This window comes from Panthera leo, chromosome E1 (assembly GCF_018350215.1).
Source record: "Panthera leo isolate Ple1 chromosome E1, P.leo_Ple1_pat1.1, whole genome shotgun sequence".
In the NCBI taxonomy this organism is placed as follows: Eukaryota; Metazoa; Chordata; class Mammalia; order Carnivora; family Felidae; genus Panthera; species Panthera leo.
The window spans coordinates 59,984,730-60,006,904 of record NC_056692.1 but is presented as its reverse complement, the minus strand read 5'-3'; the positions used below and the strand labels follow the sequence as shown (position 1 = coordinate 60,006,904).

Sequence of the window (22,175 nt, the reverse complement as noted above, 5' to 3'; positions counted from 1 at the left end):
TCTCGGGGCCTCCTGACTCATCCAGAAGAGAGCTCTTGGCTCTTCTCTGGTGAGCACTTCCAAAGCCCCAGGGAATGTGGAGAGAGAGGGGCAGCCAGGGTGGTGGGGACGAGAGGTGTCTCGCCCTGGCTTCACCTCACCCCCAAACCGATTTCTGGTTAGCCATACCCTCCTCTTCATGATCCTTTGCCCCCATTGTCCAGCCAAACTAATACACACCCTGAACGACTCGTGGCCAGGATCGGAGGGAGGGGCACCTCTGTCCATGTTTAGCTCAAACCCTGGGGTTGGGGTGGGCTCAGAGGGAGGTGACCCGTCCTCGGGCCTGGAACGCCCGGGCTGCGGGAGCCCTGGACTCCTCCAAGAAGTCCAACCGCTCCCCGGAACCCCACAAAATCGCTTTAGGAGCGGACCGTCTGCCCAGAGGAGGCGGTACGCTGGCCCCGGCCCCCCACCCCCACCCCCTCCCCGGGGTTCAGGCCCCTGCCTGGCTCTACGGCGGACGGGGGAGGCGCGACGCGACTTCGGTCCCGGCCGACCAGCCCCGAGGCACCGCACCGGCGTGGGAGGTGTCGCGGCGTTCCCCGCTTCGAGGGCGCCTGGGGCCGCGCGGCGCACGGGCGGGATTCCCTGGGGTTCCCCGCGTTTGGCTTTACACACGCGGGCCCTTTGCCAAACCGCTGTGCCCACTAGTTTCCTCGCAGGGGCGGGGCCTCCGCCTGCCACCCAAACTGGGACCCGGCACCCGGCGCGGATCCGCCCCCGCGCCCCGCGCCCCGCCCCCGTCCGGACCGCTTTACGGCGGAGGTCGCGCCGCCACGCGGGCGGCCGTAAAGCGCCCCGCCCCCCGAGCCTCCGCCGGCACCATGGCCGGCTTCGCGCCGCGGGTCCAGTACTTGGCGGGCTTCCGCTGCCCGCTCGGGGGCCTGGCGGCGGGCAAGCCCCGCGTGCTGTGCCGCGGCGCCGAGATCTTCGTGTCCACCGGGAGCGAGCTCGTCTACGTCTACGACCAGGAGGGGAATCTGCTGACCGTGAGCGCCGGGCGGGGGCCTCAGGCCCGGGAGGGGCGGGGAGTGGTGGTGGGCTCTCGGGCGGAGGGGTTGGCGGGGGTCCCGGACGGGGAATGCGGGGAGGAATCGGGTGTCTGGAGCCCGGGGTCGGGGGAGGACATGGGGGACAGGCCACCCGGGGCGCGGGGGCGGGGCGAGGGGACAGGGTTCCGAGGGTGAGGAGACTTGGACGTGGGGGGTCCTGGTTCTTTGGGAGGGGCCGGCGCTTTTGAGGAGCTTGTGTGAGGACTGGGTGCCGCTCTCCGCCTCCCCTCGGTCCTTCTCGCGGCCGGCCTGATGCCTCTTTCCCTCCGATGTCCAGGCCGTCTTCAGGTTTCCTGGTCGGGTGTGGCACCTGGAGCTCTCGGCCCTCCGCGGGGTGCTCTACGTGTTGTGCGCCCAGAAAGGCGTCTACTGCGTGTCGTTGGACCGGGCGAGCAGGTGAAGAGGGGTCACTGGGCAGCCCTCATGGCGGAGGCTGACATGGTCTCAGGTGGACTGTGGTCGTCTGGGACCGTGGCCTCCCTCCTCTGTCTTCTCAAACACGCTTCTGTGCCTGCTGCGACCTGTACCTTCTGCTTGCTCCCTGGATTAGGTTCAGAGTGAGCACCCACCAGCCCTGTAGGGCTGCTGGGCCCCGGGGCCGGCTCTGAAGTCTTGGGTGCCCCCAGCCCCCAGTGTCTACATTCTCTAGCAGGCTCCTGCTGGAGGAGAACCCTTACTAAATGAGGTCTAGGCTGTAGAATGTGCAGCTTGAGGTAGGACCTTGTCCCCTCTGCTGTGACACACCTTTTAGGTGGGCCCCTGTGGTTAGCAGTCACAGCCAAGGCACCCTGAACCCTGAGTCAGTTGGGGGGGGGACCGATGTTGAGGAGTTAGGCCTCACCCAGGTACCAGTACAGAGGCTGGACACAGGCAGCTCGTTGCTGGTTTAGGACTTAAAAAGGTGGGGGCCGCGATTCAGAGCCTAGGCCCCGGGGGCTCTTACGGTTCTGCACTGATGAGAATTTTCTTTTGGCATCCCGTTTCTGGAAGCCTGGATACATCCGTCGCGTGTGTCCCTGGGTGACTGGTCAGAACAGTCCGCGGGCAGGTGGGAGGTAGTGGGGCAGACCAGCTGCTCCCTGGGGGGCCTTCTGCCCACTGCTGAGGGGCTGTAACCCCCTCACCAAGGTCACTCCCCGTGGAGACTCTGTGCCCCGTGTGCTCACTGGCGGTTTGTTGGGAAGAGAGCTTACGAACGTTCTGATCAACAGTCCCCTGGTTCTTGAAGGTCTGTGAGCCAAGATGACGGGGATGACAGCGACAAGAATGATGAGGACAGTGAGGACGGTGAGCCCCCTTGCCCCGTGATCCCCGTGGACCCAGATGCCTGCATCCTCCCTGACGCCACACTGTGTGCTTTCGTTGTGCTCGATGACGTACTGGTCACCCTGGCACAGGGCCCTGCCCAGTGGAAGGTACAGCTGTTCCGGTGTCACCGTCCAGGGGAGGACGCCAGGCCCCCAGGCCAGATCGGCGAGGTGGAGTTGTCCACTTCCAGCCCTCTGGCTGGGAGCCTTGGGGAGCCCACAGCCCCCCGCTTCCTCCCAGTGCTGTGCTGTGTGTCACCCCCGGGCTGCAGCGGGCTGTGTGGCCGTATGCCGGGCTCTGGGGGCTTCACGCTGGAACGGGCCCTCTTTGGGCTGCTCTTTGGAGTTGACGCCTCCTTCTTGGAATCACCTGTGATCCTCTGTGGTCTCCCTGATGGCCAGCTCTGCTGCGTGGTCTTGAAGACTCTGGTCACCTCCAGGTTGGCCCCTGGTGACCCAAAGGCCCTTGTCAAGATTCTCCATCACCTGGAGGAACCCGTTGTTTCCATCGGAGCTTTGAGGACAGAGTCCTCGGGCGAGAACGTGGAGGACACACACCCAGACTGCCTAGTGGCGCTGGGTCGCCACGGCCGGGTGCTGGCCGTCAAGGCCAGCTGGGATGAGGCGGGGGATCCGGTGCCGGAGCTGCAGGAGTACCGGCTCCCGGGGCCTGTGCTGTGTGCAGCCTGTGGCGGAGGCAGCCGTGTGTACCACAGCACCCCCTCGGACCTGTGTGTCGTGGACCTGGCTCGGGGAGGTGCCCCCCAGGACCCCGTGCAGCCTGACAGGGGCCCGGGAAGCCTGCCCTCTCTGCTGTGTCCAGCCAGCGTCAGCGTGTGCAGCGTCGTCACGCTCTCCGTGCTGTCCGAGGTGCCTGAAGGTACGAGCAGCGGCTTAAACCTGGAAAACCAGAGCCTGTCGTGGCGGGGGGTGGAATTTTCCGCGTGGCTGTCTTCTCTCCTGCGACCTGGCCCGTCCTCCCCTCTCCGTCTGCTTCGCGCCTTTCGTAAACCTGACAGGCAGGTGTTTCCTTGCCTGGAGTAGCCTGGGGGTCGGTACTTGTTTTCCTTTGGGTCACGGGGTGTCTGGTCGCGTGTGGCCCGTGGGGGCCGCGGCGGCAGCCGGCCGCTCGCCCGGGTGGGGTCTGCACCTGGGTGACCTACGGGTCTCCTGCGGTGGGTGGCCAAGGAGGGGCAGGTGGTGTTTTTGGAAGGTGGGAGGCGCCTGCCCTGCTTCCCGTGTGGCCTGCTGGCTAGCCTCCTGTGCCCCAGTGCGGGCGGCGCCCCGGAACTCTGCCCCTGTGTTTTCCCCAGATAGAGCCGCAGAGGGTTTTTGCCGTGTCAGCCCGGCGCTGCGGTTAGCGAAGTGTGCGCTCTCGTTAACGTGGTGCACGAGGCCCGTGACGCCAGGGTGGACGGTTCTCACCAGTGTCCGTACCGCAGGGAGAGGGTCGTGTGGATGGCTGTGCCCAGCAGCGGCTCGGCCTGGGCGTGCTCTGTGCCTCACCCTTCTGGCTGCTGCAGCTCGGGCCGGGGCCCGGGGCCTCCGCGGCATTGGGCTTGGGGGACCAGCGGCCAAGTCGCAGGAGGTGGAGCCTGTCTCCTGGAGGCTCCCCAGGAGCCCCCCCAGGAGCCCGGGGGTGGGGGAGGGGACGGAACGGGTGCTAGAGAGAGACGGCTTCTGGGGAGGCCCCGGCGAGTGCGGAGTGAGGACGAGGGGCGTGTGCGGCACCCTTCGGTCTGGAGGCAGCTCTGCCGTGTGTGGCCCGTCGAAGGTAGAGCCGCACCGGGCTGACTCGGTGGCCCGCACACCGCGTGCGTGAGGTGGATGTGGGCAGTGGCTCTGCCCCCCCCCGCCCACGTCCAGGGCCCTTTGGTCATCCGGCATCTCTTCAGGGCCGTCGCCAGGACCCCCTCTCTCGCCTGGGTCCTGGCTTCTGGCCCCATTTGTGCCGTGCCTCCAGCCATTTGCCCCTTCTCGCCTGTTGACCAGGCCCCGTGGGTGCCCATCCTCAGGTGGCACCAGGCTCCTGGCCCTGTCTGCCAGGGGCCGCCTGATGACCTGTAGCCTGGACCTGAGCTCTGAGGCGCCCTGCCCCGCCAGAGCGACAGTGGTGAACACTGGCCAGAAAATTAAAGAGCTGCTCTCCGGAATTGGCACCGTCTCTGAGAGGTGAGCGGCTGGGCTGCCTGTCGCCCGGGTGGAGGCCAGTGCCGTGTCCTTGGGGGTTGGTATCCTTCGGGGGGGACAACATCCTGGGTGGCGGTGGCGGTTCGGGCCAGGCCTGTCGCTCTGCCCCTGACCCCAATGAGAGCCCCAGATGCCGTGTCGTGTCCCATCCCGGAGGTCGGGAGGGACGTCCGCCGCGTCCTGGGCCCTGCTCGCGCGTCTTCCCTGCCATCGGGGAGACTCTCTGTGCCGACGCCTCAGCTCTCCCCCAGGGGTCCCCTCTCCTCGGAGGTCTCAGCCCCCCCGTCTCAGCAAAGGCCCCAGCGGCTTCGTCCTCTGACCCGCCTTTCTGTGTGGCCCGGGGTGACGGTCTGTAGGCTCCGGGCCCCTGTCGCTTAAGGCCGTTCCGTCGTGCCTGCCGTCCCCTCGGCTGTCACAGCACTGCTGCGGAGGAGCAGAGGGGCCAGCTCAGGACATGGCCGGGAGCGCAGCGGAGAGGCCAGCCCTGCTGTGGCACCACCTGGGCCATGTGGCCCCGACGAGGTTGGCCGTGGCCATGAGCCTGGTGGACTAGGCCAGGCCCGCCGGGTGGGGTTCCGTCAGCTTCAGCCTCTGTCCCCTGTGGTCCTGCTGCCTCAGAGCCGGGCTTCAGTTAGACAGCTGGGGGCACCTTCAAAAGGGCTCCGGTAGCGGTGGGGCCGGCGAGCCTCCCCGAGGCAGGCCCCCGCTCCTCTCTGGACGCACGTCACGGGGCCGGGTCCTGGTGTCTTCCAGGCCTGGGAGGAGGGGACGCGGCACCCACCCCCGTGCTTCCTCGCCCGTCCCCGAGGTGCCGTGTTCGTTCTTTCCAGGGTGTCTTCTCTGAAGAAGGCAGTCGACCAGCGCAACCGGGCCCTCGTGTGCCTCAATGAAGCCATGAACGTGAGCTGCGTCCTGCTGGCGAGCCGCGAGGGCCCCAGGCCCATCTCGTGTACCACTGCCACCGCCTGGAGCCGCGCGCAGCTGCAGGACGTGCTGACGGCCACCTGCCGGCTGCAGAACGGCAGCGGCTTCAGTCTGGACCGGGGCTGGACTTGGTGTGTGCAGGTGCGTCCCCGCTCCCGCGCCTCAGACCCAGACTCGGCCGGCTCGGCCGCCACCTACACCATCCCCGTGGACCGGCTGGGCCCCGGCGACCAGCGGGAGGTGACGCTGCCCCTGGGTCCCGGTGAGGACGGCGCGCCGGACCTGCCTGTGACGGTGTCCTGTGCGCTCCACTACAGCCTCCGGGAGGTTGTGGGCGGGGCCCTCGCCCCCCCAGACTCTTCCGAGGACCCCTCCTCGCAAGGGTGCCCCCCCGACATGTTGCCTGAGCAAGACGGCGTCTGCCTGCCCCTGAGCGAGCACACCGTGGACGTGCTCCAGTGCCTACGCTTTCCTGGCCTGGCCGCGCCCCCCACACAGGCCCCCAGCCCGCGCAGCCCCGCTGGCGACCCCGTGGACACCTTCTTGGGAGCGCGCCTCGGGCTGGGCGGCGAGCCGGCCGGACCCGCTTCCCTGCGGGCCAAGTTCCCGCCCCCGTCGGTGGCCACCATCAAGGTGTCGGCAGGGCTTCTGAGGGCCGCCCTGGGGGACGGTCAGCCAGGTTGGTGTCGCTGACAGCCTGGCTCCTGCCTGTGGACGCGGGGCTCCCGCCTCTTCCAGGACCTGTGCGAGCTCCCTGCGGTGCCTCTCTCCAGCAGGCGTGTCCCTGGGCTGTGCCACCCTGCAGTGGCTGCTTGCCGAGAACAGCGCCCTGGACGTCGTGAGGGCCCGACTGCTGTCCTCCGTCCGGGGAGTGGCCCCCGACGGCACTGACCTCCACCTTGTCGTCCGAGAGGCAAGCCAGGGGTCAGCTCTCTGGGGAAGTCGTGTCGATAGTGGTGGTTTTCAGAGCGGCGTCTGAGAGCCCCCAGCATCTCTGGGCTGCCTGAGAGGAATCAGGGTATTGGGGCCAACCTTCCGGAGGTTTCTGACGTGCACTGCCCGACGCACGCTTGTGCCGGAACAGCCTTCGCGGGGCCAGTGGCAGCGTGGACCTCGCGTTTCAGGCCCCTGTGGGGACGGGCCCACGCACTGCTGGAATTCGTGGCCAGGTGCCCCAGCATTGCTTGGCGACAGTGTGTACTCCGGGACCCCACTGACCCCAGGCCCTGAACCACCAAACCCCTGCCCTACAGGGGCGCTGAGACCCCGGAACCAACTGCCAGCACGCTTCTCGCACACACCTTCCCTCCCAAGATGCTCCCGGTGGCAGGCCTGGGGTCGCGTCCAGCAGACTGTCACAATCCAGCGTTGGAGGCTCACACAGTGGCCCAGGCTGCCAAGACACCTGTCCCCGAGGTGGCGGGCCGCCCACTGCACAGCCTTTCAGGCCAGATCAGCGTGCCTGGGTTGGCATATCCCTGGGCCGATTCCGGGCCCTGACGGTGGCTCCCCAGGTGGTGGGAAGGGCCGGATAGTCAGCCTGGTGAGCACTCGCAACCCAGCACATCCCAGGCTGCGGAAGGAAGAACTTCCAGGACAGTGGCTCCGCCCCTGGGCCGTTGGGTCCTGCGTGGGGAGCGAGGCAGCACGTCCTGGCCTCCGGCCTGCCCGTGCTGTGCCAGGGCTTCACCCTGAGCTCGGTGTGCCCGGAACTTCCTGGGGGCACTTGGCTGACTTTGGGCACCCGGTCCCCTCCCAGTTTCACTTCTGAAACCCTGACCTTGCTGCCGGGTGACCCGGGATGCCCGGTGTGGGCTGTCCACGGTGGAGTGGGCACAGAGTCACCGCATTGTAGAGTGAGTGCCGTGGCTGTAGTCCGTCCCACGGGAGCCGTGAGTGTCCGTCCCACGGGAGCGGGACGCCTTCTGGGCGGCAGTTCCCAACGGGACGCTGCTGGTCGGGTACAGGTGGCGGGCTCTCAGGTACAAGTTAGCAGGTGGGGAGGCCCAGGCCCGGGAGCCCTCCTGCACCTCTCCGCTTCCAGGCTGCAGAGGGGCGGCCCAGATTGGGGAGTTGGGGCCCTCTGAGAGTTGCCCTCGGGGTGGGGCAGGGCGGTGCGTGGACAGCGAGGCTCCTCGTGCTTTGCAGGTGACGGTGACCCACCTGTGCGCGGCAGGGCCCATGCAGGCCGTGGAGATCCAAGTGGAGAGCTCCTCTCTGGCCAGTCTGTGCCAGGCACACCATGCTGTCATCGGGCGTCTGCAGGTACACGGGCCTGCTCGGGAGGTCGGAGTGCGGTGGTGGGAACATGGGACTGTGGCGGACCGTGGCTGCCTGCGTGGGTGTTGCGGGACGATCCTCCCTCCTCTTTGCTTGTGCGTGTTCGTGTCGTGCAGGTGAGCTGCGGGCAGCTGAGGGGTGAGTAGGGCAGCTTTGCTGATGACGCTTCAGTAACGCACCGCCATCTGGTGTGCCAGCGGCCCCCCAGCGCGGCCGCGAACCCACGTGGGCACTGCGTCAAAAGAGGACGGTCCGTGTGCTACCTGTCACGCTCACGTGCAGGCCTCCCAACTTGCCTGGCTGTGCCGAGAGGCCGTGCCCTGGTGAGATGCCCCGAACGTGGGTCCTGGGACAAGGTGCCTACACTCTGAGCCTCCACGTCTCTGCCAAGAAAGCAGGAGTGACGGCCAACCTCTCACACGCCTTTGGGGCCCGTTTTGCCACCTGGCGTGGGATGAGCTGTCACATTGCTGTCCTCGGGTTCCAAATGAAACCTCCCACCTGGTGCCCTTGGCAGGACAGAGCTCTGGCTCCGAGGTTGGCCGGCCTGTCTCCTCCCACTTGTTCTGAACGAGGCCTTGACAGTCATAGAGGGGTCTGCAGTGATGGTGACAGCTCTGCGGTATGGCTCTGGAACCAGCCTCCCCCTGGAACTTACCAGAGCACATTCCCAGGCCCCATCCCAGACCTGGGAATCAGAGAACCCGCGGTCTTGGTGTTTAGGCTTTGACGAGGACCTGAGTGGTGGTGGTCTAGACTCTCCAGTGCCCCCTGGGGACCCAGGAGCCCTCACCAGCCCAGGCAGGTGGGCACTACTCAGGAGCCTGTGACCCCAGCTGTCCCCCCACGCAACACTGATGGCACATGTGCCCACCGTGGCACATGTGGCTTAGGGATCTAGTCCCGAGTGTGTCGAGCTGTCAGAGGGGTGTGGGCCTGGTGGGGACACCAGCCCCCGGATTGGTTCTTGTTCCCTGTGCCCAGAGAGGGGCCTCTTCGACTGTCCTTTCGCTCCTGCCAGGCCGTCTCCAGACATGCCAAGCACGGCAGCCAGGAGGTTGACGCTTAACGTGGTGCTCGGGAAGGAGCGTGCTGACCCGACCACTGGCAGGGAGGGGACGTTCGTGTCCAGGTGCCACGACAACCACAGCCTGGGCACGAACGGCAGGAATTGCGTGCTGGAGGCCGAGGCCTCCGTGGTGCACAGACAGCCGTGTTCTCCTGTGTCTTTCCGCGGCTGTCCTCTGTGCACGTCTGCACGCTTCTTACGAGGACGCCGCTCACGTCGGTTTAGGGCCCACCCACGTGGCCTCCTCTTCCTTTGTTCGTTGGCAAAGACCACAGCTCAGAGGACAGTCATGTGCTGAGCTGCTGGGGGCAGCTTCCACGTATGGATCTGGGGGCAGGTTTGGCTCCTAACAGGGAGCTGCAGACGCTCCCTTGATAGGAACGTTCAGGCGGACTGCAGGCCACGGTCTGTCCTGTCGGCTGACACCGTGGTCCACGTAACGGTCGCCGCCGCCCCCCCCCCCCCCACATGGTCTTCCTGCAGCGGCTGCCACGGGCCGGCATCTCCTGCCGGATGTCAGTGCTTTGCCGCAGAGGCTGGTGGGGCCTCGCCGCCCGAGCCTGTCTGGGGGCTTGGATCTGAGCTCCCAGGAGCTGCCTGGGTTTCCCCAGAAAGCAAATGGGGCAGGTTGGGTGGCCCCCGCGAGGGCAGCGGGCGCCAGTCCTGACGCCAAGGAGGAGAGAAGGGCTCTGTGAGGACGAGGGAGGGAGTGGGCAGCAGAGGAACGGGGAGCGAGAAGGACGTTCCTTCCAAGTAACCTGCTGGGGCTGCAGCAGGCAATGCAGAGGGGCCCTCGGGGGTGATGGGGCCCCAGGCACCCCCTCCAGATGGGAGGTGGGAAGTGTCCTCTCCAACCACCTGCCCCTTGTCCCCCCACCAGAGGATGGTTGTGGAACAGGCTGCCCAGAGCTCCAGCCCACCCGACCTCCGTGTTCAGTATCTCCACCAGATCCAGGTCAACCACGAGGTGAGGTCCCTCATCTGGGCCTCCCCCCAGCCTGGCCAGCAAGCGCGGGACCTGGCTGGGCTCCTCTGGGGACATGCACAGGCCTCAGGTGTCCCCAGCACAGTGGAGCCTGCCAGGACTCACAGCCCGCCACCTGGGGAGTGGGGACTGTCCTTCCAAGTAGGATGGGCCTCCCCCAGAGGGGCCGGGGCTGTGCCCAGCAGGGAGGTGGGGAGTCTGAGTGCTGCCCATTCCCCCCTCCCCACCCCGCAGACGCTGCTGCGGGAGGTGCAGACCCTGCGGGACCGGCTGAGCACAGACGATGAGGCCGGCTCACGGACCACGGCGGAGCGACTCCTGCAGGTGTACCAGCAGCTGCGCAGCCCCAGCCTCCTCCTGGTGTGATGTCCCTCCAGGTGAGCCTCCAGGCCCCTTCTGGGCCTTCCTCGGACCTCCCACGACTCGGGGGCCTTGGGTCTTCAATGGAGAAAGGACCGCTTCCAGCCCCCGACCCTCTCTCTAGATGTGGGGGTGGGGTGCATACGGGACGCAGGGCTCCTGGCTGCTCTGGGGGGGCGGGTGCTCGGAGGAGGTGGGGTGTGAAGTGCCAGGTCTCTGGGGTCTGCCCTGCGGGGCACTGGGCCCTGTTCCTGTTCCCCGCCTGCCTGGCCCCAGACGGCCCGAGACGCCCCAGGTCCCACGTTTCCCTTCGACAGCTTCCTTTCGCCCCCGCTGCACCTGGTCCTGCTGGGCGGTCTCTGCCCTGGAGCACTGGAAGCTGGATCAGCGAAGTCCCCTCCGCCCGGAAACGCGGTCTGGACCCCAGAACGGTGGCATTGCCACGTGGCCTGCCCAGGCCCCGGAGGAAGTTTCTGGGTGTGACGTAGGGTGGGCTGCCCACTCACCCACCCACAGACCCTGTCGTCCACCTGTGAGCCCGTCAGCCCTGCTTCTCCGCAGCCGCTGAGCTCACCGGCTGGGAGGACGCTCCCAGGGGCTGGAGCACTCCCCCGGGAGATTCTCCCATCCGAGGCCGCACTCAGCACCGGGCACCGTGCATTGTTTGCAGGGTCCCTCGGGGTGGGCTGCAGCCCCCCAGCTGCCTCCCTCAGCCTGGGCAATGGCCCGGCTTGATTCCCATTCTGGTGCTGGCACATTTAGCATTTGGGGAGGGTGACCCTCCTTTGGACTGTGATGTGGTGCTCTTCTGTGCGCATGGGGTCTTTGAGGCACCCCCTGCTGCAAGACACGTCCGCTGTTTGTCGAGCTGCCTTGGCTTCAGCTGTGTTTTATTTCTGCTTGCCCTCTTCCTCAGTTGGGTGGCAGCTTTGACCGGGATTTCTGGGCCTCCCCCAGGTATGCTTGGGCGAACCCCGCATTGGCCTCTCCGTGGTCCTGGGGGCCAGTAGGGAGTCCCCAGCACTGGGGTGAAGTGGCCACCCGGCCTTCAGGGCACGCGAGTCCCTCCCAGGGAGAACCGAGGACATCTCTGGGGAGGGAGAGGGGCCGGTGGGGGGCTCCAGTCAGAGCCCGGGAGAGTGGGTGGTCGCCCCACGGACCCCACACTGGAGGCTGCTCCAGGGCAGGAGGGAGGAGTGACGGAGGCGGTGGGCACGCAAGTGTGTGGAAAGAGCAGTGCTGGGACCGCCACCCCAGCACCTGGCATTTGCTTGGCTGTCCCTGGTCCCCAGCGTACAGCTCCCCACCCCCACTCCGTCCCGCTGGGCCCTTCACAAGGGTCGCCCTTGGGAGGCCTGAGCACTGGGCCTTCCAGGCAGGGATGGAGAAGCAGCAGTGGCGGGAAAGCGCTTCTGCTGGCTGGATGCCCCTGGTGGGGTGGGGTGGGGGCGGGGGCGGGCAGACCACGCAGTCTCTGGAAAAGGAGAATACACGTCGCGGAGAGAAGGGGACTGTGTAGAACCTTCGTGGATTGGCGGAGATCTGCAGGGGGCTGATGGCAAATGGGACACAGGCCAGGGGACCGACCTCAGCCCAGCCGGGTGCTTGGGGAGTCTCGTGTTCCCGGGTGCCCTCTCGGCGCCCTGTCCGGGATGGAACGCCCGGGATGAGCACCGGGTGTCCCTCAGCCGTCCGTCTCTGTTGCCTGTGGTTCTCCGTCCCCCGCGCACGGCTCCGAGCCACCCGAGACCGTCCTCCACCTGCTCCAGTCCGTTTCTCGGACTGGGGGTGCCGAGACACCCTTATTGCCACCCCAGCTGGCCCCTCCCGGTGACCCAGGCACGTTCCCTGCCTGCCCCCTGCAGCTGCTGTGTGGGCTCCATTCAGCAGGTGCCTGGGGCCAAGTGTACTCTCTGGCAGAGGTCAATAAACGGGAGCTGGAGGACCCCCGAGGGTATCTTTTCCTGCAAACGCAGGCCTGTTGCCTTCTTGCACGGGGTGAGCCCTGAGTAGATGAGCCCCCCAATTCTCCTGCCCTGGATGCCACCAGGGGGCAGCGCAGGCCGTGGCTTCTTGCCTCTGCCTCCCCTAGGCTCTGGTGTGTGGTCTTAAAAGGGTTAACTCAGCCACCTTGGACGAAAGGACCCACTTGGGTCCCGCCCTTCCTTGTACTCAAGGCAGGGGGAGGGCGGTGAGGCCAGGAGCAGGCCAGGCCCAGGAGGGACCTGGGAGGGGAGGGAAAGGGGTTCCCTTCCTCCCCTCTCTGGTCCAGCACATCCACTCTGCACCCCCTGCCCTGAACCCCCTCCCCAAAGTGCCCCAGTCCCAACTGGCCCTCACTGGGGGAGAGGGTGGGGCTTTGGGCCCCCAGGCAGGGGCAAGGGCAGGGGCAGGGGCTGCCCAGGGTCTGGAGAGGGATGTAGGCCTCGTGGCAGGGTGTCTGCTGTCTCCCCTCCCTTCAGGCTCTAGGCCACCTGGCCGTGTACTACCCCTTCCCCCAGCCCCCGGGTTCTACTTCTCTCCCTAGGCTCTCACCTCATGGCCTAGGTCACCCAGCCCATCCAAGGGGAATCGGCCTGGGGGGGGGGGGTCCTGGAGGGCTGGGGGTTCTGGGTGCTGGCTGGTGAACCACAGACTTTGTCCTGGTATCCGGCCTGGCCACAGGGAGCCCAGCCTGCAGGTGCCCAGGCTCAGGGTCTGGGGGGGGGGGGGGGGCGCCCTGGGAATAGGAGGCCTGGAGCCCCCTTCCTGGCCTGGTAGCAACCAAGTGGGTGCAGGGCCTGAGAGGGGCTCTCTCCCCAGGGTTAGCCAGACACAGCCCTGCTTGGGATGGGTGGGGTCGCTTTTGCTTCCAGGGCTTTCTAAAACCCTGCCCCTGGGGAGAACAGTGTGAGCAGACACCTCACCCCGAAGCCCCTGCAAGCTGCAACACGCGGGGTCTCGGACCAGGCAGCCCCACCCCGACCCGCCGGGTGGAAGGGGGGCTCTTCTCCCTGGGTGTTGGGGAGCAGCTGTGTGGCCAACACGTGACAGCAGCTGGTGGGGGTTGGGGGGAAACCAAGGTGGAGCCAGAGAAGGTCCGGGCTGTCCCTGCCCTGGACGGGAGGGGTGGTGTGCCGTCGGCCGGGCCCCCCCTCCCGGCCCAGCTCCCCGACCCTGGGTCTCCGGCGCGGAGGGATGGGGAGGCCGAACGACCCCCGGGGCCGAGGCGCAGACCCTCCGCGTACACCCCTCCCCGCCCGGTGGCGCCACGGAGCCCGCCGGCCGCTGCGACACAGACACGGTTTAATGGGGGACAGGCCGGCCGCCCGCTCAGTACTCCCAGAGCGCGACCCCGGCGGGAGCGTCCGCGTCCGCGCGCAGCAGCCCCGAGGCGCCGCCGCGCAGGTACTTGCCGCTCCGGGCGCGGATGGCCAGGCGGCCGCGCTCGCGGAACTCGAAGAGGAAGTCCTCGGCGCGCTCGCCGTCGCTGCACACGCTGCCGTGGCTGCCGGTGTACCAGAAGCCGCCGCCACGGCCTGCGGGCGGGGGACGCGGTCGGCGGGGGTCCTGTCGGGCCCTTCCGATCGCCGCGTCCCCGCCCCCCGCCCCCGACTCCCGTCCGGATCCGCACCTCGGATGTGGTAGGCGCCGTCGCTGAAGCTCAGGCGGAAGACGTCGTAGACCGAGCGGTTGGTGTCCAGCTGGTTGGAGCCACGACGGTGGCAGACGAAGCCGTCCAGGCCCCGCAGCACGAGGATGGGGCGGTTGATGAGCTTGAGAATGAACTCCTCGTCCTCACCTGGCGGGCGGAGTGGGGGGCTGAGGGGTGGCCCCGCGCCTGCCGCCTTCCCGGGTTGGGTGAGGTGGGCGGGGCACGTGAAGGGCCCCGGACTCTTGGCGCCTCTTGTGGGCCCCGTGGGCCACGGCCACTGGTGACCTTGGCAAGGGGCCCGCGGCCACTGAGCCCCAGGTCCCCCCACATGTACGGTGGAGATGAGGGCGCTCTGGGCTCCGACTGCTCCCTGGTGTCCCGAGCGCTCTTCTGGACCAGCAAGGATGACTGTTGCTTACCAAGCGCTGTGGCAGCAGTGATGCAGGGGGCAGGAACGGGTTCTCAGTAGGGACCGGGGTCTCTGCGCAGAGAGCCCAGCCCTCTTTCCCCAGGACGGGTGAGGAGTGCTCACCCACAAAATCGCTGGTGGCCGCCAGCTGCCCATTCTTCTTCATGCACACGTAGCGCCCATTGCTAGCCTTGAGTGCCACCCGCCGGCCGCGCCACTCCACCTCAAACATGGTGCTGGCCGAGCTGGAAAAGGCAGGGCATGGTCCCCTCGGAGCAGCAAGACATTGGGAGCTCAGGGTCAGGCTTCCCCGTCCCCCTCAGGTCCGGGACCAACCCCCCCAGGGGGAGACACTGGCCTTCTTCTGGCACACCCACCACCACTAGGAGCTGCCCCTCACCCCAGTGGGCATTCGTTCCAGTGGTCCTCCTGGTGCAGATGAGGTGACAGCGGTGGTGATGGATCTGGAGATGGGGGTGATGTAATGGTGCTGGTGATGGTGGTGATGGGGACAGTTGTGACAGAGGTGGAGGTGATGGTGGTGATGGTGACAGTTGTGATGGTGACGGAGGTGGTGGAGGTGATGGTGGTGACAGTGGTGGTGGTGGTGACAATAGTGGTGGTGATGGAGGTGACGGTGGAGGTGATGGTGATGGTGACAGTTGTGACGGAGGTGATGGAGGTGACGGAGGTGGTGGTGGAGGTGGTGATGGTGGCAGATGTGGAAGTGAAGGTGCTGCGGAGATGGGGACACACTCACACTTGTGTGGCCGTGGCCTGGATGCCCCCATGGGTGACCAGGGTCCAGTAGCCCCCCGTGCTGGAATAGAAGGTACACTTCTTTGTCTCCTGGTCAATTTGCATCAGGAAGGTCTCATGATGCAGTTCCTCGTCTTGGTTGGCTGAGACGTTGACCCCTGGAGGGAGGATATGGGAAGCCCCTCACGCCTCTCCCTGGGTCGGGGGGTGGGAGCGGAAAGGTGGGGAAAAGCATGCTTGGGGGCAACGCTGGAGACAGAGGGGCTCCCATCCAGAACCTTTGGAATTAAGACTTGGAAGGCACTTCTCGGAGGGCGGGGGCCCCCATGGCCATGTGGGCTCACTGCAGATCTCCACGTCTGGTTCCCTGAAGGTCCTTGGCCCAGGTCCCGCCACAGCCCCGGGAGCCGGGCCCTTCCGTGCCGGCAAATCCCCTGCCTCTGCTAATCGTCAGGTAATCAGCTTGCCTCTGCCCTCTCGACCCAAGCCTTACACTAGCCTCTATTTATAACTCACTCTAAGCCACTGGGTGGGCACAGTGGGGTCCCTTTCTTCCTCAAGCCATCGCCCAGGACACACAGCTGGGGCCTGGGGTCCACTGAGCGGAGGCTGGCCCCCCTGTCACCTCCCCAGCCCCCCTCTCACATGTGTGGTCTCCCAGGAGCCTTGAGGGAGGGCAAGACTATCTGAGGCTCTGCCTGGGGTTCCTGGAAGGGGGACACAGGGGACATTCATGCCGGGGCGGGGTGGGGGGAGAGGGCAGGCACCGGAGCCTCCCTGGTATGTTCCCATGAACCACGCCCCTGTTTCCAGTGACGTGACACATCATAGAGCTCCGGACGAGGCTGGCCTCCAGCGTGTCCGGCTGGTGGGGCCGGAGGGAATGGGGGCCTGAGGGTCAGGGCCAGATCCTGTCCAAGCCTGTCCCCAGGAAGGTGGGGCGGGCGCCAGGCAGGGCCTGTGCTAGAGAGGGTGAGACCTGGGGTCCTTGCCCAGCTCCCAAGGCCGTCCCTCCAAAGCGGGGTCTGTCTCCACCGCCACCGTCCCATCAGCAGTGCTGACAGTGTCCAGTGCCCGTGGGCGCTGTGGGCTTCGGCCGGGGCCGCACGCCACTGCCACCTCTGAGGCCAGCGTCCTGGGCATCTCCGGTCACACACCCCTCCAGACAGACCGCGGCCGAGGGGCGCCAGCTCACACGGCTGTTGTCAGCAGCCGTCTTGTGACCACGAGGGCACCAGCCCGATGTCGGAGCTGTTCCAGGAGAGCGGCCCCATGAGAAGCGAGCAAAGGGCTTTGATGACGCCACTGGACAGGCAGTGGTGTCCTGCCTGCGACCCCACGACCCCGGGGCCTCCAGACTTGCACTCATATGAGATACTTCGTGTCCTTGAGCCATTCGGGACCATATTTCTGTTAGCCACACTGCGTCACTGAAGGCCAGCGGTGGAAGCAGCAGAAACAAGCAGGCTCTGGTTGACGGAGGTAAAAGAAGATCGTGCAGGCCAGTGGGGTGCTCCCAGACACCCCATGGGGAGGAAGACGGGTTTGGGGCTGCCCGGCCGGCAACAGCATTGGGATGAAGCCACCAGCACTCGGCAGAACCTGCAGCTCCGGCTGCCTCGGCAGCCCCCGTGTCCCCCCACAGGCCACTGGCTGCCAGGTCAGCATCTGAACATGGGGGGTGGGGGGCAGGTCATATGCCCTCAGGCTTATTGCAAAGGACCGAGCAGGCGAACGTGGGGCGTGTCCGGCTTCTACCCTGGAAGGCAGAGCTTGCCCTTAGTAGGGGATTCCCCCGGGAAAGGGACAGGCAGGTGCACGGTGGTCCCGAGACGGGAGAACAGTCCAGACGGCACCACCGCCACCAGCACTGTCCCTGTCGCCACCTCCAGTGCCACCGCGGCCCTGCTCGCCAGCTGAACACGCACAGCCGCCTTTGTGTCCAACACCTCCTCTGACCCTCGCAGAGGAAGCCCTTCACACCACTGGCTGCATTTTGCTGACGAACCAACCACAGGGGCCTTCCCGCAGGCCAGAGAGCCGTGCGGCTGGACTGTAGGGCCTGTGCTGGGAAGGACAAGGGCTGACTGTCCTCCGTTGTGCCCCGCGACCTGGCCACGGTCCAGACAGGCCTGCGGGAGGGGTTTGCCGGATGACCGTCCCCACACAGGACTGGTCTTGGGAACCCTGACTCCAGGCAGGGCCCCCACAGCCACAGCAAGGCTGTCCCCCCCACCACCACCACCACCAGGGGGCTAGTGGCTGGGCCTCTGCCAGCGGGACCAGGGGCCAGGTCAGGGTGCACACACCCAGGAGCCCAAGTAGGGCCAGCCATGACTGCCGGCCTGGGCCCAGCCACTCCGGAACCTCAGCTTCTTCTCAAGGAGGCAGCAGTTGCCCGTGTTCACCCCGTAGGTGTGTGATCACATGTGGAAAGGCCCCTTGGGCACACGAGGCAGGTGAGCGATGATCCAGGATGCAGAGAACCAGGCTGCACCCACCAGGCAGACACCGTGCCTTCCACCAAGAAGCCCAGGCCCCGGCGGTGGGGGGTGGGGGGGGGAGGCGGGCACCAGACTGGAGGGACCCCAAGGTCCCTCCTCATTCCACCCCTGGGTTGGTGGAGGATCCCCACTGGTCAGGCACGGGTGGTGTGGGCACTGGAGCCCCGCCCACTCCGCTCCTGCTGGCTCCTGGCCCTTTCCTCAGCCCCCTCCCCAATTTCCTGTAAAGTTCAGAAAATGGAGCGGTGGAAGAGAAGGGGTGGGTGGGGACAGCGGGGGCAGCCCCCTGCCCCTCGCAGCAGCCGGCCTGGGCCTTGCCCGCCTCCTGCTGGGCACTGCCCGTCCCCCACTCGAGCCGCTGCCCAGCACGCCCAGGGCTCAGTGGTCCCGAGAGGGACCCCCGCCTTCTGGCTCTGCAGCCAGCGGCCCTCCGCCCACACGCGGCCCAAGGTGCGCCCCTGCCCCGTGCACTGCCACCGTTCGTCGCCACCCGCGCGGACACGATGCCACTGCCCCAAGCGAGCCCCCACGCTGAGGTCAGAGCGGCCGTCCCGGTCGCACCCACGTTACCTTGCCGCACGGACACGTAGCGGCGGTTGGCGGCCACCAGCACCACCTGCGGGTGACTCTCCTCCAGGTCGAAGAGCTCGTCCTTGCCGGGCCTCGAGTTGCGACCCGCCCTAAGCGTGGCAGTGGGGCCCACGGGCGCCAGGTAGCGGCCATCACAGTCCTTGAAGGCCAGCTTGCCCGCCTTGAACTCCAGCGTGTAGCGGGCTCGGGGCTCGGGCTCCCACACGAGGCGGCCGTCGCTGCGCAGGTAGCGGCTGTCACAGGACCTGAGGCAGTACTGCCGGTTCTGGAAGATGAGGGTGATGAGCGCGCCCACGCCCCACGGCGTGTTGCTGTCCGCCACCATCTCGTCCTCCTGCGGGCACAGGTGCACGTAGCGCCTCCGGCTGACGCTCAGCAGGTGAGCCTGCGGGTGGATGGCCAGGTGTACGGTCCACAGCTCGGCCGGGGAGATGGCCGTGGCGAAGCAGGACAGCCGGTCCTCGGTGCCACCGAAGAAGCGGCCGTGGGGCTCCGACCGCAGCACCCAGCGCCCGTCGGGCTGCGGCAGGACCAGGAAGCGGCAGTCACGACCCGGCCGCTCCGCCTCGCAGGCCACGCGCCCGTCCTCCTCGGCTGACAGGTAGCGGCCCAGGTGGCTGCTGCGGAACAGCACGGCCGGGCCCTGCCCCGGGTCAGGCTCCAGCACCCACATCTGCTTCCGCTTGAGGCTGGGTGCCGAGGCGTTGACCTTGAAGCCGAAGCTCTCGGCTGTCAGGTAGCGGTCGGTGTCGTTGACCAGGCCGAACTGGATCTTCAGCACCTGGTGCAGGCCGTTGGTGGGCATCTTCGGGGCTGGCCCTCGGCGCCCCCCCGCCCCCGAGGGGCCCGGGAAGCTCTCTCCGCGTGCTCACGGCCCCCGAGGTCCCCCGGAGGCCTGGCCGGCGTCATGGACCCGCTGCCCTCTGACCAGCGGCTGCGGGGCCCCCGGGGCCGTTCTTACATGGCCCGCGGGCAGCGGAGGGCGGGTGGGAGGGCGGATCAGAGCTGTGCCGGCTTAGGGACAGCGGCTGCCTTTCGTTACCCCAGCTTGGATTTCAGCCACTCCTGGACTTCACGAGTGAGCGGCCGGAGCCCCGGGGCCTGCACGGCTGGAGAGCTCCGCCCGCCCAGGGCCGCCCACCTCCCTGTTGTCTTCTGGCGGCCGCCCAGGCCCACGCCTCGGGCCCTGTGCCCCGCCTCCCGGCCCCCCGCGCCTCTTGGCCTCTCTCCCACGTGTCTCCCACCTCAGGGCCCCCGGACCCACTGCACAGACTCTCCAGCCCAGCCCGGCTCCTTCCCGATGCAGAGAAAGCCGCCTGATGGAAAGTCGCAGCGGGGCCGCAACCCGATCGCAGCCCTCCGCCCGCAGCCGCCGCCAGATCCTCGGCCGGATCTAGTTACCCTTCTCTGATTCCTGGTGCCAGGAGCCCAGCACGGCCCCCCGACTCAGGCAGCCCGCAGCCCCGCGCCCGGTACCTCTCCCAGGGTGGCCCAGGCTGGGCGAGTGGCAGGCGGGGGCGTCGGTGCCATTGAGTGGCCAGGTGCGCCCAGGCACCCCCATCCCGGCCCTTGCGGCATCCAGGCCCAAGCCAGGGTGCAGGCAGTGTGGAGAGGCCGGCCGGGCGGCCTGGTGGTGCGGGGCCCAGGAGAGGCCCCCGGTTTGCCAAGATGGCAGTAGTGTGATGGAGAGAGCGATGCCCGCCTCAAGGACCACACAGAGGGAAGGTGACATGGGACCGTGAGCGTGGAGCAGATGGTGTCCCAAAGGCCGTGTGGACCCAGGGCCGGAGGACCAGGCCTGGAGCCCACCCCCGTGCTGTAGGCACCACAGGGAGCCCACTCTCCCCCTTCCCCCGGTGAGCGGAGCCGAAGCCAGCCTTGCTGCGTGGCCCTGGGGACTCCTAAACTGTCGTTTGTGTTGCCGGGGCGACTGGTCTGTGAGGTCTTTACAGGGCCTGGTCTAGGGGGTTGTGGGGCCCGAGGCCCTCTCAGCAGTCAGATGTGAAGAGCGGGCTGGGGGAGGCCGGAAGCCGGCCACCCCTGCCTCCAGCCCCTCCCGGCCCCAGCCCCTGGGACCACCTGGCTAGACTCGCTCCCCTGAGCCCACGGGGGCCATCTTTGGGGACGTGAAGGGGTCAGCTCAGCCGCACCCTGCCTGTCTGTCTCCTGCACCTGCCTCCGGGGCTGGGAGCCAAGCGGTGAAAGCAGAGCTGCCCGGCCTGGGCCCGGGCCAGCCGTGGCGCCCTCTTCGTCATTGCAGCGTGTGCCGCTCGGGCCTCCCTGGGGAACGGGCCCGGGGCCACGGGCATTTCCAGCCAAGCCTCCGGAGCCTCGCCTCGGCCTCGTGGGTCCCGGATGCTCCGGCAGCACCCCTTCGACCCTCTGGAGGCCATGACGGGCCCCCCCCACTGGGGGAAAGGGCCTGGGGCTGGGCGTGTGTGGGCCCCAGGGAGCGGGGAGGGCGGACAAGACCCAAGGGTGCTTCCTCCGTTCTCCAAGCCCTGGGCAGCACCCTTGGAGGCCCATGCAGACACTGGGGAGACAGACAGGGTTACATGTCCCTTCGCGGGGGCCAGAGTGGGATTCCGGGAGACAGGCCTGGACACAAAACCTCACAACAGCTCGGCGCACGCCGTGGGTTGGTCAAGTGAGGCTGGTCTTGGCCCTCCCTGGGGGCTGGCATCGTCCATCTCTGCGACCCACACGCATTGAGGGGGCACCAACTGTGTGCCTGGCTGGGCTGTGTGCCAGGTACCCGCTGGCAGGGAGACGTGTCCTCCCCCCAGAGATAGTCCCCACATAAGATCTTCCCAAGCCCCGGGGGCCCGGGCCTAGCCGCGATGCCAGGGAAATGTCCGCGGTCTGGGGGTACAAGCCATGATGCTGTCCACACCTGTTCCTCGCTGGATCTCACTTTGTGCCATCCTCCCAGGGCTTTGGGAACACCCGTGGGACACGTGCCCAGCAGCACTGCTCAGTTCATCTGTGGGGGGGGGGGGGGCCCTGCGGGGCATGCCCAAGGTCCCCCCAACTCCCAGCTCTGACGGAGCGCGGGATGCCTGATTAGCACCGAGGCCTCATTAGTGCTGACGGGTGCTGGCAGGGTGCTCACGGGCGTCACGTGCCCAGCGGGAGGGCGGCCAGCTGCCAGGCGCTAAGTGGGCCTGGCTCCAGGAGGCCTCTTGGTGGCAGGGCCAGAAGTGGCTGTGGCCTCTCAGTCCTGGGGCCCTACAGCCCGAGGTGGGCATGGGGTGGGGCTGCCTGGCACTGACCCACAGTTTAAGCCAGGGGGTGACCTTTCAGCCCCCAAAGGGACTCTTGAGAGGTGGGCCTCGGAGCCCGGGCTTCCTTGGAGGCAGGTAGTTTGCACGGATCTACCCTCCACCCCCCTCCGGCCCCAAGGCCCAGATGCCTGCCGGGGGTCGTGGTTCCTTTCCGGATCCCCTGTGAGGCTCTGGCACACAGTAAGTACTGTGAATGTTTGGGAAGGTCTGGACCTTGTGTGATGCGCTGAGACCCTGCAGCACGCGCTCCAGTGTGGACGTTGTGTGTGCAGGTGCCCGCGGGCGGACGGACGGACGGGGCGGGGCAGAGTGAGCCTCGGGCAGCTGCTGGGCCAGCCCCGGCCCCGGAGATGCTTCCCTGGACCCCAGCCTCAGGGCCCGCTCATGGCCGCCCGGAGGGTGATCAGGCTGCGTGCAGCACAAGGGAGTCGGTTTGAGACTCCCCGTGAGCGCCTGCGGTGGGCTGGAGGTGTCCTCGGGCAACGGGGAGCACTCCTCACGGAAACACGTGCCACCCTGTGGCCACGCCCCCCGCCAGGGGGTGTCCACACAGCCACCGTCTGGGGGCACACAAGGTCTGGGGCCTGTCCAGGATGCCCTCAGGGGCCTCCAAAGCCCCCTGACCCCGCTCACCTCTGAAACTGCCCTCCTGGGGGGTGGGGGCGTGCGCCCCCCGTGTGTGTCCATTGACCTGGGCTTTCATCTGCGACCTCCGGACGAGGCCCCAGGATGGATGTCAGCCCGACTGATGCACCAGCTGCAGACCTGTGTCACTCGAGGACAGG

At 67.3% G+C, this 22,175-nt stretch overlaps 2 protein-coding genes across 4 annotated transcripts; one reads left to right on the top strand and one right to left on the bottom strand.

The window, feature by feature from the left end:
• Positions 1–824: 824 nt before the first annotated feature.
• On the top strand, positions 825–11,076 carry FAAP100 (FA core complex associated protein 100). Of its 3 annotated transcripts, none has more exons than XM_042916209.1 (10): positions 825–1,031; positions 1,372–1,490; positions 2,323–3,281; positions 4,417–4,573; positions 5,422–6,194; positions 6,289–6,428; positions 7,664–7,780; positions 7,912–7,933; positions 9,745–9,831; positions 10,084–10,220. In XM_042916209.1, the coding sequence occupies exons 1-10, from the start codon at positions 867–869 to the stop codon at positions 10,134–10,136; spliced, it is 2,592 nt and encodes an 863-aa protein (XP_042772143.1). In that variant the 5' UTR covers positions 825–866; the 3' UTR covers positions 10,137–10,220. The 3 variants fall into 3 exon arrangements, with proteins under 3 accessions (XP_042772143.1, XP_042772141.1, XP_042772142.1); XM_042916207.1 differs by lacking the exon at positions 7,912–7,933 and adding an exon at positions 10,527–11,076 and having other exon boundaries at positions 828–1,031; positions 10,084–10,226; XM_042916208.1 differs by lacking the exon at positions 7,912–7,933 and adding an exon at positions 10,527–11,076 and having other exon boundaries at positions 829–1,031; positions 6,292–6,428; positions 10,084–10,226.
• Positions 11,077–13,505: 2,429 nt separating this feature from the next.
• FSCN2 (fascin actin-bundling protein 2, retinal) lies at positions 13,506–20,320 on the bottom strand. Its single transcript, XM_042915553.1, has 5 exons — positions 18,086–20,320; positions 15,013–15,169; positions 14,376–14,497; positions 13,823–13,990; positions 13,506–13,727 (listed from the first exon to the last, which is right to left on the bottom strand). Exons 1-5 carry the CDS (start codon positions 18,909–18,911, stop codon positions 13,522–13,524), a joined length of 1,479 nt encoding a protein of 492 aa, XP_042771487.1. The 5' UTR covers positions 18,912–20,320; the 3' UTR covers positions 13,506–13,521.
• Positions 20,321–22,175: the final 1,855 nt, after the last annotated feature.